Source organism: Lepidochelys kempii, chromosome 1 (assembly GCF_965140265.1).
Source record: "Lepidochelys kempii isolate rLepKem1 chromosome 1, rLepKem1.hap2, whole genome shotgun sequence".
Lineage (NCBI taxonomy): Eukaryota > Metazoa > Chordata > Testudines > Cheloniidae > Lepidochelys > Lepidochelys kempii.
Window position 1 is genome coordinate 107,724,868 of NC_133256.1, and position 14,002 is coordinate 107,738,869.

General features: G+C 42.9%; 1 protein-coding gene across 10 annotated transcripts in view; it reads left to right on the plus strand.

The window, feature by feature from the left end:
- Positions 1-13,195, plus strand: part of NAXD (NAD(P)HX dehydratase) — a 72,209-nt gene extending 59,014 nt beyond the window's left edge. For 9 of the 10 annotated variants that reach the window (XM_073349808.1, XM_073349792.1, XM_073349783.1 and 6 more), the window contains 2 exons: positions 1,516-1,636; positions 12,785-13,195. In XM_073349808.1, the coding sequence (XP_073205909.1) occupies positions 1,516-1,636; positions 12,785-12,935 (272 nt within the window). In that variant the 3' untranslated portion in view covers positions 12,936-13,195. Of the gene's footprint in view, positions 1-1,515; positions 1,637-12,784 lie in introns of those variants that run through there. The other variant, XR_012159579.1, reaches the window with a different exon arrangement.
- Positions 13,196-14,002: the final 807 nt, after the last annotated feature.

Genomic DNA, 14,002 nt, shown 5'->3' on the forward strand with positions numbered 1-14,002 from the left:
ATAGTAATACCCATTGCTTATATAGTTTATCAGTAGATCTCAAAGCACTTTATAAAAGGGAGGGTAAGTATCATTCCCATTTTATATATGGGAAAACTGAGGTACAGATAAATGAAATGACTTGCCGTGGTCACTGGCAGGCCAGTGGCAGAGCCAGGATTTGAACCCAGGTCTCCTGACTATCAATCCAGTGCTCTATCATCTAGGTGGCTTCTACAATGGTGATAACATGACTGTGGGTGCATGTACTGTATAGTTTCTTACATTTAACAACAAACAGAACTATTTCATTACACACTTCACAAGGAAAGGCAAAAATAAACAGTTCTAAATACAGGCAATGTGGCCAAGTTAAAGTTGCAGAAATTACGGTAATGGGAAAATTAAATTTCTATACCTACATTAACAGAACATTAACAGCGCTTTGAAATAATTTCTCCTCATTCTTATAAAATATAGTTAGTTTTGCTGACAACCTTTTGTGGGAAGGGTTGTGATAGATGCTGGATTCCGATATTAAACTTGTTACAGGGGTTCTGTTACAAAAAAAATTGTTCTCACAGTCATTTCATGTTAAGCATTGTCTCTATAGACTGAGTGGGTATTAATGTAATTTATATGGTGTCCGCTATATGATGCACACAAAGTAAAAATTTCAGAAGAACCTTAGTCTCATTTTCCAAAGTGCTTGAGGTTCATTAATGTTCAATGGGACTTTGGCTCCTAAATGACTTTTAGGACAGTGGGTAAAATTTTCAAAAGCATCTTTCTCCTGAGAATTTACAGTGTGTTAAGAGACCCAGAAATCTTCTGTGCCCTAATCTTCTGTTAATTTTTAAAAAATTGCCTACCTCCTTTTATTGGGACAGTTAATGCAGATACCATAAGATGTTTGAGTGTTTTGATAATTATTTATGACCTTTGAAAGGGATACTTGGATCAAATTTTGCCCACAATGTAGGTTTTATTTAAAAAAAAAAAAAAATCCAAGCAGTATTTACAACCCAAACACTACAAGTTGGTTGGTTGGTTTCTAATTATATTTCTTTCCCCTGCTCTGTCCTTGTAACTCACTTCTCAGATTTGTAAACTCTTCAGGTCAGAGATTATGGTGTGCTTTGTGTTTGTACAATGGTTCATATAGTGGAGACCCAGTCCTATTGGAGCTTCTGTGGTAATACAATCTAATAGTGCATGAAAACCTACATATGAAATTGGCTAGATGCAGAGTCTATTTTCCATTCTGAGAGAAATGGAAAAAGTAAACTGCATACTTGATAAGTTTTATTTTTACATGATTTTGCTTTTAATCATTGAAAGATGTTTTTTTTTTTAAAAGTGGGAGATGAAGTCTTCTTTAAAGTAAATTCTAACCTGACAATGTCTCTCCTCAGAGAAGAAATTTTCTAGCATACCTTGCGTTTCTTGTGTTTCCTCAGCCCTCACAGCCCTGGTAGTATGTCACGTAAACAGAAGGTAAGTATATGTGACCCTTTGTTTTTCGTTTCTTTGTAGTACTTGTATGCAGTCATGAAGGAAGCAGCCGAAGATGTGGCGGACAAGGGGACCTTCTTTCAGGTTCGCTTGGAGTCTTGGCACACTGGGCATTTCTTGCTGGACCAGAAAAAACTAATGGGTATGATTTCATTAGTTCTTTTAGCTCATATTAGCCCGTGTTCCTCACAGCAACTCCTGTAGAGATGCTATTAAGAAACACAATCTGAATTTGGGGCACTGGGATAGATCACCCTGACAAACGTCGTGTTGTAGAGTAGACAATAGCCATTGTAATAGTTCTGGTTTTGATGAAGCCAAACTGTCTCTTGATTCTGAGAATGGCTCAAGATCACAAGGCAGAAAAGGAATGCAAACCTGAATGGACTTCCAAGAATATTTATTTACCAGAACATGTGTTTTTTAAAATGAATTTCATAGGCAGAATATATATCAGATGTAATATTAAATAAATGGCAGTTGCTGTACAGCAGTGAAATCTCAATAATATACAAATATATATAATTTTATTATCTCTCTCTGTGGTGTATTGATGAATTGTGTTGGTTCAGTCAGGTTATTCTACAACTGTAATTTGTCATTTAAATTATAAATGTATAAATTGTAAAATATTAACGGACTAACTGAAGAATCAACTAAACCAATTACAGGTACTTAAACATTTAATTTGGCTACGTCAAAATCTCAGAAGTAATTTGGGTTCACAATAAAACATTTTAAAATAAAAGGTCATTGCCAGCTGTTTTAAGAATACATAATAATTCCTATCAGATCAGACTAGTGGTCCATATAGTTCTATATCCTTTCTGTAGCCAGTGGCGCTGCTGCAAAGGAAATCACAAAAAATCCTGCACAATTATGGAATAACTTTCCCTCTCTTTCCATGACCTTAGGAACGGGAGATGGTCTCATTAGCCATATAACTATGTAATTCTTTTCTGAAACTTGCTCTACTTTTGGCCTCAATGGTGTATTGTGCCAGTCAGTTCCACAGGTTGTGCACTATGTTAAAGAATTTCCTTTTGTAGGTTTTAAATACATTGCCTTTTTAAATTTAATTGCATGTTCCCTAGTTTTTATATTGAGAGAGAGTAAATAGGATCATCCCATTTACTTGCTGTATACTAAATGTTATTTTATATACTTTTTATGATGTGTCTTGCCTAAAGAGTCTCAGTCTTTTTAATTTCTCCTTGTAGCAGTTTCTGTATGCTTAGAGACATTTTCATCACCCCCCCTTTAAACCCCTTCTGTTTTCACTATATCTGTTTTGAGATAAGATGACCAGGACTGAACACAGTATTTTGGGTTAGGGCATACCACTGACTCTGAGTATTATAAAATTATCAGTTATTTTTCTTTTACATTCTTTATACATCTTAATATTGTTTGCTATTTTTGACCACCAGTGTGCATGGAAGATGTTTTTCAGTGAACTATCCACAGTGATGACCAGTTATTTGTTCCCATTATCATTTTCATCTAGGTGGGTTTTTTTATTCTAATTTTAATAATCATTTCTACTTATTCTCCTGAAGTAAGGATCATGGGTCTGTAAATCCTACCATCACCATTAGTGCCTTTTTCTTTTTTAATAGTTAGAATATTAGTTGCTCATAGCCTTCAAGTATAGTAACTGATATTAATGATTGCATATTTTTAGAAGCAGCTCAGCCATTTTACTCTGTTTCTTGAGAACTCTTAGTTCTTTGAGTATATGTCTCTATGGGTGCTCCTCTGTAGGATGCGTGCGTGCCCGTCCGTGCACTCTTGACCGGAGAATACAAAATAGCGTCCAAGGGTCCACACCAGTAAAGAGCAGTGCCTCATGTCTCCCTACTAGGCCATATGAGGAGGCGTGTGCCCGCCACTACTCAGCTCCTTCTTAACTGCCTGCTGTTCAAGTCAGAGCGATTTGGTGTCAGCTCTTTTCAGCTTCCTCCCTTTTCCCTGTGAAATCTTTACTTATTTTATTTCATTATTTTATTGGTTGTGCTCTGCGGGTGGGGAGGCGGAGGGAGTAGTTTGACCCCTTAGAAGTTGAAGTTAGTGTCTAGATCCTCTTGGTTATGCCTAAAATCCTGGGTTTAAACCCTATCAGACCTGCCAAAGGTCTTTTCCCTATAGCAACTGACATTCCAGTTGCCTGAGGTGCTTGGATGAATCCCACATTCCTTTGAAGTGCACGGTGTTAGGCAAAAAGATTCTTTTCCCCAAGAATCAGGCAAGCACAGACAATACTGAAGGGGCTTTATTCATGGTATCGGGAAGACTGGCAAGCAGCTTCAAAGACATGGTGCCATAGTGGCCAGTTATATACATTCTCTTATCAATTCATTTGCATTTATCTGTACATACAGAGACAGACATTGTTACAAGTCGAGAGAACCCCAAACAAAGATAAAACTAAGAAGTACGTATGTATAGAGGTCATCCTATTGCATCAAGCATCCATGGCTACCTTGTGGGGGAAAGAGGCAGGGTGGGGAAGTAGGGATTAGTTCTTACAGATATCTGGCGGGCTCTGAAGGGAGGGTTAGCATTTTTCTAAGAGCTGAGTTACTGGGCGGGCATTGACCATATAAGCTTATCAGTTGTTTACAGTTGTCCATGTCCTTGCTACTGAATGCTTATTGAAACATTCGTGCTTGTTCTGCGGTTTTTGTCTTAGCTGTTAGCTACATTTTAACTCTTTCCTGACAATGGTCTACTTGGAGTTCAAAGTCAAGTCCAAGAAAGACAGGGAGACTATGCTGAACTCCTCCTAGCTCCAGATGTGTCTTTTCCCTGCCCTGCCCCAGTACATCAGCCTCAACATCTCAGGCAACTCCAGTGTCTGCTGGAACCTTGTCAGCAGCCCTCGACACCAAGACCTTCAGGAAAAAGAAGCATATTTTTCCCAAGCAGGGAAACAAAGAAGGGGATGTGTCACCCCAAAAGACTGATCAGGAGACCTCGCATCCCTCAAAGGATGCCACTGAGGCACCAGTACTGCATAAAAAATTCCACATGGACAAGCCCTCTACTCTCAGGCCGCTATCTTCATTGGTACCATCTGACACCTCAGCATCGCAACACACACAGACCTACCCCACATGCTCAGGTACCATCATCTTACCATAACTCCGAGGTCCAAGAAGATCCAGGGAACTTTTCATTCACCAGCTACTTCCTGATATCCACTCTGGTACTGACCCCAGCTTTTGCCATTGACTATCATAGCCCTCCATCGCGTTCCAGATTCCTGTCCACACAGCACCTCGTAGTTCCAGATGAACTGGAGTCCCTCATTTCAAAGAGGTCTACCACAGTCCCCTCCCCAATACAGCCCTGGTGCCTGCGAGCCAATTCTCCCTTGAGCTTCCAGTCTTTTGGTATTGGCAACAATACGTGAGGCCTGCCCCCCACTTAGTTCTGGGGATGATACTATGAACTGTGAGATTTTTGGTACAGGGACTCCACTTCTATACCATACCATCATGCTTCTATGAGCCCATTTAATGAAGAGGGTCTCCCAGAACTGACCAAACCTCCTATGTCTTGGGACTATGACTGTTTGGTGACACTGCCCCCAAGACTCCCCCTCCACACTGTGCCTGCTAGAAGCACAGAGCCGCCTTGAAGAACAGTTCTTCAGGATGTCATGCAAAAAGAAACTTCAACTCCCAGCAATACCGTATCACCCTCCGGTACTGATGAACCAATCTCCAATACCACACACTTTGTCAGTATTAGATGGTACACAGGAGAAGCAAGAATCACAGACTGAAGAGGCCTCTCTTCCTCAACTAGCTGGTCCTCATTCTCCAGAGGAGGCAACTATGCCACTGCCATCATCATATGTTGATGACTTCAGGGCCTTCTAGGACCTCATGAAGTGCCTGGCAAATTCCCTACTGATCCCCATGGAAGAAGGCCAGGAGTCCCAGCACTCTTTGAGTATTTTAACATCAATCCCAAGGGAAAGATTACTTTTCCAATTAATGAGGCACTATTAACTCCCACTCACACTCTGTGGCAAACACCTGCCACAGTTCTACCCACCTGTAAGTGGACAGATAAAAAAATATTATATTTCACCTAAGGAAATGGAGCATCTTTTTCCCATCCTTTCCCTCAGGGTGGACGTAGCCAGCAAAGGGAACAGTCAGACTTGCCTTAGACCTTCTCCTCTGGATAAGGAGTCCAAACACTGGACTTACGAGGCAGGAAGTACTACTCATCATTGGCTCTTCTATTTCAGATTGCCAACTATCAGGCCTTGATGATGGAAATAGGATTTCAACAACTACTCAAAATTCACACACTTTATTGAACACCTGCCACAAGACCAGAGAGACCAAATTCTGTCCCTCATTTCTGAAGGCCAGTTAGTTGTCTGCAGGCTGCTCTAGATGCTGATGACACGGCCTCTAAATCCATGACCATGACTGTGATTGTGAGAAGAACATCTTGGTTTCAGTCTTCTCGCCTCATGAGAAAGGAGCAGAACACCATAGACGGCCTTCCCTGTGCAGGGCACAAGCTTTTCATTGAGCACCTGGACGACTCTTTCCACACCCTGAGGACTCCAGGGCAACACTCTGGTCTCTGGGAACATAAATATGTTTTAGCAGATCTCAAACCATTCAGCAATCCAGGCTGTTTCAATACCATCATGCCTTCTCCAAACCGTGGAGCCCTTCAGGAGAAGGCCGAAACCCCAAAAGAGAAGTCCACCTGCTTCTACAACTATCCAGTCTGCACCTCCCTCTAAGAGGCCGTTTTAATAACCTCGGTTGAGGGCATCGAGCAGCCTCCTCCACCACATTCTATGTGGTGCAATCATTCCATCCAGCCTAGCTTTTGAAACTGCCTGCCCCAATTTCTACTTTCCTGGGAACACATCACCTCAGAAAATAGATTTTGTAGGTCATCAAAGTGGGTTACACCATACACTTCCACTGAACCCCCTCGTCTTTTCTCATGAGGAGCCCCTACAACAGGAGGTACAGTCTCTTATTATTGGGGGCGATAGAACTGGTACCACTCGAGTTTGTCAGAAAAGGCTTCTATTCCAGCTATTTCCTAGTCCTCAAGAAGCACAGAATGTGGAGATCAATCCTCAACTTCAGGAATTTGAACAACTACATCCTTGCACAGCATTTTGGAACGGTGACTCTAGCCACCATTATTCCATTCCTAGATCTGGAAGATTGGTTTGTTGCCCTTGACCTACAAGATGTCTGCTTTGTTTGCTATCCACCATTCCCACAAGTGTTTTCTACACTTTGTAATAGGATAATATCATTACCAATATTGAGCCCTCCCCTTCGAGTTCTCCATGGCCTTAAGGGTCTTTACAAAGATCCTCTTAGCCATAGCAGCTTGCCTTTGTCACTGGAGCATTGCAGTATTCCTATACGTGGACAACTGGCTGATCAGAGGCCAGTCAGACCTACAGCTTCAGTAGGCAACCTCCAAAGCACCACCTATTCCAACCTCTGGGCCTTTTCATCAGTTACAAGAAATCTATTCTAACTGCAATCCAATCCCCCCCCCCCCCCACCAAAAAAAAACCAACATTATAAAGACGCTACCCTGGACTCCCTATCAGCCAGAGCCTACCTATCCAAATACAGGTTTTCCACACTATCCAGTCTAATCTTGATGGTACGGTGCAGTCCACAAACATCTGTAAGGACTTGCCTGCAACTCTTGAAACACGTGTCAGCCTCCACATTTGTAGAACCTCATGCAAGTCTGCATCTCGCATGTTTTCAAACATGGTTAAGATCAGTGTATACTCCAAGCAGACACAGCCTTTGCAAAGTGTCACATTATCGCAGAAGATTCTAGACTCCCTGACATAGGAAGAACCCTTGGAAGGTTTCCATGGGAACTCCCTTCTCTCAGCTTCCACCAACACAGATTCTGACAACAGACACTTCTCTATTGGAACAGGCATCCCATCTTCAAGGGGTTACCATGCAGGGCGAACTATATCCAGGGCTACGCCCCATATCAACATCCTGGAGTTAAGAGCAGTATGGTATGCTTGCCTGCTCTCTTATACAGGGCTATTCCATCAGGGTAATTCTGAGCAGCAGGGCAGCGATGTATTACATCAATTGACAGGGTGGAGCAAGATCCCAGTCTTTCTACGCAGAGGCGCTAAGGTTGTGGAATTAGTGCATCTCACATCAGATAGAAATCTCAGCAGTCTCTCTACCAGGCTTCCGTACTGCAATTGCAGACGCTTCTGGCAGGACCATGAATGGGAACTCAAAGACATTGTCTTCCGCAGCATCTTCCAGACTTTGGATGTCTCAGCAGTGTTTTTGCCACTTTGGACAATGCAAAATGTCACCTTCTCTTCTCCAAGAGGGGCTTAAGGCTGCAATTCATTGGGAGAGGCTCTGATGACACCGTGGCACCTTACTTTGCTGTACGCCTAACCCATCTCCACCTCTGATCCTCAAGACTTTATTCAAACTGTGTCAGCAAAGAGTGAGGCTCATCCTCATAGCACTGGCCTGGCCAAGACAAGTGTGATACTCAAACCTACTTCACCTCCCAGTTGCAACTCCTCTCTGACTCCTTCAGGAAGGATCTCCTGTTACAGAATTTAGGGACCCACTTCCATCCCAGCCCCTCTTCTCTGCATCAGACAACTTGGCTCCTGTTATCAAGCATGGAACTAACCTGTTCTACTGCAGTTCAAACAGTCCTCCTATCCAGTAAGAGACCTCTAGTGCCCAAAAGAACTTACCTTCAGAAGTGGAAATATTTTTATTCCTGGTGCTCTCTTCCATCTGAGTCCTGCTTTTTACGATCACGGATTGTCTCTTACACTTAAAGACGCAAAGGCTATCAGTAAGCTCAATTAAAGTGCCTTTGGCCAGCATTACAGCCTCCCACTCACCCATCCATGGCTTCAGTCTTTGCCCATCCTACCTCAGCCAGATTCCTCTAGGGTCTTCACAACCTTTTTCCTCCGGCCCTTCAGTGGGACCTCAGCCTGGTTCTTAATGCCCTGAGGAAGCCTCCTTTTGAACCAGTGGCTACTTGCTCTCTCCTCTCCCTCCCCCTTAAGACGTCATTTGTCATAGCTGTCATATCAACCAAATGAATGGGAGAATTCTGCATTCTTATGGCTGACCCACTATATGCCATCTTATATGGAGACAAAGTCACACTGTATCCCCATCCTCATTTCCTCTTGAAGATTTCTTTGGAATATCCCATTAGCCGAGAGATTTGCCTACCAGTCTTCTACCCAAACCACATGCCTCCAGAGAGAAGACCAGCTTTCACACACTGGATGTCAGAAGGGTCTGTGCCTTCTACCTTGATAGGACTAAGACCTTTCAGATCTCTGAGGTTCTCTCTTCATCCTCTCTCCAAATTATAACCTTTGTGTGGAGATAAGTCATTTCTATCTAAATGGGTTTCAGGCTGCATCTTAAACTCTTATGAATCTGCAGGTATGCAGCCCCCTCAGAGAGCGACAACACATTCCACGAGGCCCACTACACATCTCTAGCTCTTCTGAAAGAAATTTCCACAGCAGAAATCTGTAGCTCTGCTGCTAGACCATCCATACCTTTGCAAAGCATTATGCCAACTCACCTGCTTCCAGGGATGATACTACCTTTGGCAGTCTTCCAAGCGGTCCTGGACTTGGCTCCTCAGCACTCCTTTCTTCAATTAGATACTGCTTGAGAGTCCCCTACAGTGGAGCATACACAGGGACATACACTGAAAGGAGGAGGAGCGGTTACTTACCTCACACTAACTTGAGTTCTTCAGGATATTTTGTCCCTATAGGTGCTCCACTTCCCGCCCTTTTTCCCATCTGCTGTGGAGTCTTCAGCTTTGCAGTCGAAAAGGAAACGAATGGCGGTGGGTCCACACCTCCTTAAATGCCCTTGTAAGGAAGCATGAGGCACTGCTCTGCACAGGTGCAGGCCTGTGGACGTTATTGGGTATTCTCTGGTCAAGAGCACATGGGTGCATGCACATCCTATAGTGGAGTACCCATAGAGTCAAAACATCTCATAGAACTCATGTTACTGTAAGGTAAGTAACCTTTCCTTGGCTAATCCTTCTGACTGGTTACTTTTTAATCCATTTGTTCCAATATCTTAATCATCATCACTCACTGAAAAGAGTAGATCTTGATTAGGTATCTCCCCAATATCATCCTTGGTGACTTCTTTGCATCAATTTAATTTCTCTGCAATGTCCTTATCTTAATTGTTCCCTTTATTTCCTCTAGTCCAGCAAACGTACTAGTTGTCTCACAGGCTTTCTGCTTGTGATATTATTATTTAAAGAATGACTTTTTTGTTTCTGCATCTTTGACTGTTTGCTCTTCAGATTTCCGTTTTACTTCTCAATTTCAGTCTTACATTTTGTCAGCCGTAACTTGTTTGTTTGGCTTCACTTTTTTTAAAAAAAAAACCTGGTAGTTTAAAAAATAACTTTGATTTCTTGCTGACATTCAGGTGTGAAATTAGTTCTTATATTAGTGTTCCGTGGATGCTATCCAGTATGCACACAGAGGTCAGTGTAGTCTGTAGTTATGCTTTCACTGTATCAGTGAACAAAGACTTGCTACAGAACTAGCAGCAGAATAGTCAGACACTTTATAAATGCTGAAATTTGACAAGTCTAGAGAGAAACAGACCAGTTCATTTGCTGAAAATTAGTTGCACCAAAGGGGTCTGCACATCTATTTGAAATTTTTTAGGGGTCCACAAATTGAACACCACTGCTCTAGGCAGTCCACTCAAAACCTCCTTTTCTCCGTATGTGCCAGGGAAAGGAGGAGCTTATAGCTTTAGTGCCTCATCTTCCTGAGTCTTGCCTCCTGGGGTGTCCTTCAGGTGGCCCAGCTCAGAACATCTCTCTTCCCTACCTTCCCCATGTGGGCCAGGGAAAAGGACTCAGGTTTAATGGCTCATGTCGCTGGGCCTCAGCCCCTATAATGTTCTAGGGGCAGCTCAGCTGGCCAACCCATGCTTATGGCTCTCTCTGCTCCCTGGCTAGTTTAGGCTAACCAAACTAGTTTAAAGCAAAGGAGGACTTGTGGCACCTTAGAGACTAACAAATTTATTTGAGCATAAGCTTTTGTGAGCTACAGCTCACTTCATTGGATGCATTCAGTGGAAAATACAGTGGGGAGATTTATATACATAGAGAACATGACACAATGGATGTTACTATACACACTGTAATGAGAGTGATCACTTAAGGTGAGCTGTTACCAGCAGGAGAGCGGGGTGTGGGGGGGTGTGGGGACCTTTTGTAGTGATTTTCAAGGTGGGCCATTTCCAGCAGTTGACAAGAACGTCTGAAGAACAGTGGGGGGAGGGGAATAAACATGGGGAAATAGTTTTACTTTGGGAGCGAATGGGTCATTACACAGTCTTTATTCAAGCCTAAATTAATTGTATCCCGTTTACTCCTTTTCTTTTTGCGAATACAGACTAACATGGCTGCTACTCTGAAACCGAACTGGTTTAGGTGCTCACTGGTGCTGGCTGAGAAGCGCTGGGAGGGAGGAGACTGGTGCTATGCCATTGTGGCCCCTCTCCCCTTTTACGGCACCTGGGGTCTTGGTGCTGTGAGGGCTCTTGCCTCTTGCGCCACCACTGACCACTCCCAAATGGTGGGGGACAGCAGAATTGGGAGTGATGGCTTCTCCCTTGCTGCCTCAGGCCTGGATGGTAACACCAACGTAGTTGTCCAAGGGCGCTCTCTTGTTGGAGAGTCCAAACGTGCCAGACGCAATGGAGCCCTTCCCAGGCCGGAGTCAATAGCACCAAGCGAAGAGCAGGTATTTCCAAGTGGCCCAGCACAGGTCATATTCTGCCAGTGTTTCTGTGTTGGGGATCACACCTGGTCAGTTTTCTTCTGCTGCTTTCTTGGTACCAGATAGGGAGAGCGGTGTCAAGAGTCCCTTGCAGGAGTGGTCGTCTTTGGCACCAGGGATGACTGTCGGGGCTGGGAATACCAAGAAGTCCAAGGAACGTCCTTCCTTGGCACCAGAGAAGCAGAACAGCATTGCATCTGTCTAAGAGAAGCTGGTATGCTTCTTACTGAGCCCAAAGTACTTGGTGCCAAGTTGGCCTGGCTTGGCTCTGAGGAAGGATGAAGTACCACCTCCATGAGGAAGAGCTTAAGCCTGGTGTCCCTGTGTTTCTTAGTGCAGGGCCTGAAACCTTTACAGATCCTGCACGTGGGCCTCCCCCACCGACTTGAGGCAGCTGCAATGGGGGTCACTAACCAGCATCAGCTTATCGCATGACACACACAGCTTAAACCCCAGGCACTGAGGCATGTCCCAGTGCTGTGGAAGGGCTAACCACACTAAGCCTGGTCCACCAGTTTAACTAACTTACTGACAAACTACCTGGAACGCAACCACTACGAATAACTATGTACAGGTGCTAGAACAAAGTCCACGGCGCAAGGTGCTTGCGGGGAATGCCAGGATGAACTGAAGTTCCAATGACTGTCCTGGGTGGAAAGAAGGAGTTGAGGGGGTGGCAGGCCCCTTTATTCCAGTGGTATGAGCACATGACTCCAAGGGGTACCAGAACTAACCTGACAGATGCCACTGAGGGAAAAACTTTCTGGCGGCTCTGCTCGGGGTGAGCACTCACCTATTTTGGAATGGACATGAGCAAACGCTTGAAGAAGAAGGGGAGAATAGGTAGTAACAAATATAAAGCCCTCCCTCCCCCCACAGGAAAAAGAAACTCAGTACACAGATACAAGATAGGAATGGACTTAAGCACTCACCCATTACACTAAAACAAGCCTGTTTTTATCTTGTCCTTCTGTCCTAATATTACTTTTCATATAATTGAGTACTATATCACTGGGGAAGGGGGGTATTTGAGGGGAGAAACATTCACAATGGGATTTCTAGCCTGATGAGGGTCCGTAATATGGAAATGTAAGAACTAGCATAAGGTGGTAAATAAGGATAAATGTGCTTCACTCTAACACTGAGAAACTCTTATAACTGTAGAAAATGTAAGCATCGAGAAGGTAAATGGAAGCACTGAAGAATCTCTGATTTGTTACTAATTCTTTCATGCATATAAATTATGTTAACGCTAAATTCAGTAACAAGACAGCAGTGTATTCCAGATTGATTTAATTTTTACTGCAACCCTCCATCTTCATAAGCCACTACCTTCTGGGATTGTGCAAGGTTCTCCTGTGTAAGAGTGTTTAAAGAAAATTAACGTACGTTTTTTCCTTTTTCCTTTAGTCAAAATCCTTTTCTAGTGGCTGCATTTGGAGCTTGTTCTCTTACAAGGCAATGTAACAACCAAGCCTTTCAAAAATGTGGACGTTCAATGACTACATCTGATATGATTTCAGAAGTTGGAACAGCTTTTAACAAACTTTTTGAAACCTGAAGCCAAAGCACCAGAGTGGAAGGAAACAAAGAACAATGACTACAACAGTAATTACATTTACAGTAGAATATACATAAGTAATGCACCCTTTCAAGTGCTGTAGCAGCATTGGTATGCTAGGTAGATTTTTTTTTTTTTAAATAGAAAAAATGATTAATGTAGATAGTTTTTTAAGAGTTTGGAATACAAAAAATGTTTTGGCTGAAATATGCTGTAGTTGCAGATCTGTTATATAATATAATAAAACTAAAGTGAAAGTATTCCTGTTCTTTTTCATAGTTATTGAGCAATAACTAAAGTGTGTGTGAACTGCAAAAATGCACTTGATACTTAAGAAGAAAGTAAAATTCTTCCACCAGCTGAACTGAATTTCTTGGCTTGCACCACGGTTGTCATGATTTTGTTATTAGACTCTGTATCTAGAAGTAGCTACTGCACTTCATATTTCTCCACATTCATATTTTCCCCTTTTTACAGATGCCGCTTTGGAAAGGAAAAGCTTGAGTTGCTTTCCATTTTGAATGTAATTGGTTGCCTTTGCCCATTCCTAGACATGGGCAGCAATAGCTGATTTGAAATTCTTGCTCTTCGTTTTTCAGAAAAAATGAGGCTCATTTTAAAACATAGAGGAGGGGGGAACCCCCTTAAAATAAGGATTTACTCCAGAAGTGTTGGCATGAAAGGTAGGAATTATGGTTAGCTGAAATAACTTACTTTATATTCCATCTGCTGCTCTAGACTAAAATTTAACATGGAGCACTGTGTGTGTGTGAAATGTAATCATTTGAAGAAAAGGTACTAGGTGTGGTGAGGAACTAGTGATATTTAAATGGTCAAAAATGTCAGTGGGGGTAGACGGTTGAGTGCTTTTATGCCAACTCAAACTGCTGGAGTAGAGCTCTGAGCACATTACTGTATGTATGCATATGTGGCTATTTATTGCCTGCATAAGTAATAACTGAGGAGCCAGAAAGCTGCATTTAATTATACGACATTAGGGCCATGCAGGCAGTCAAATACAGTTAGTCCACTAGGAGCCTGTGCTGAGCCTGGGGCGGTCGGGCCTG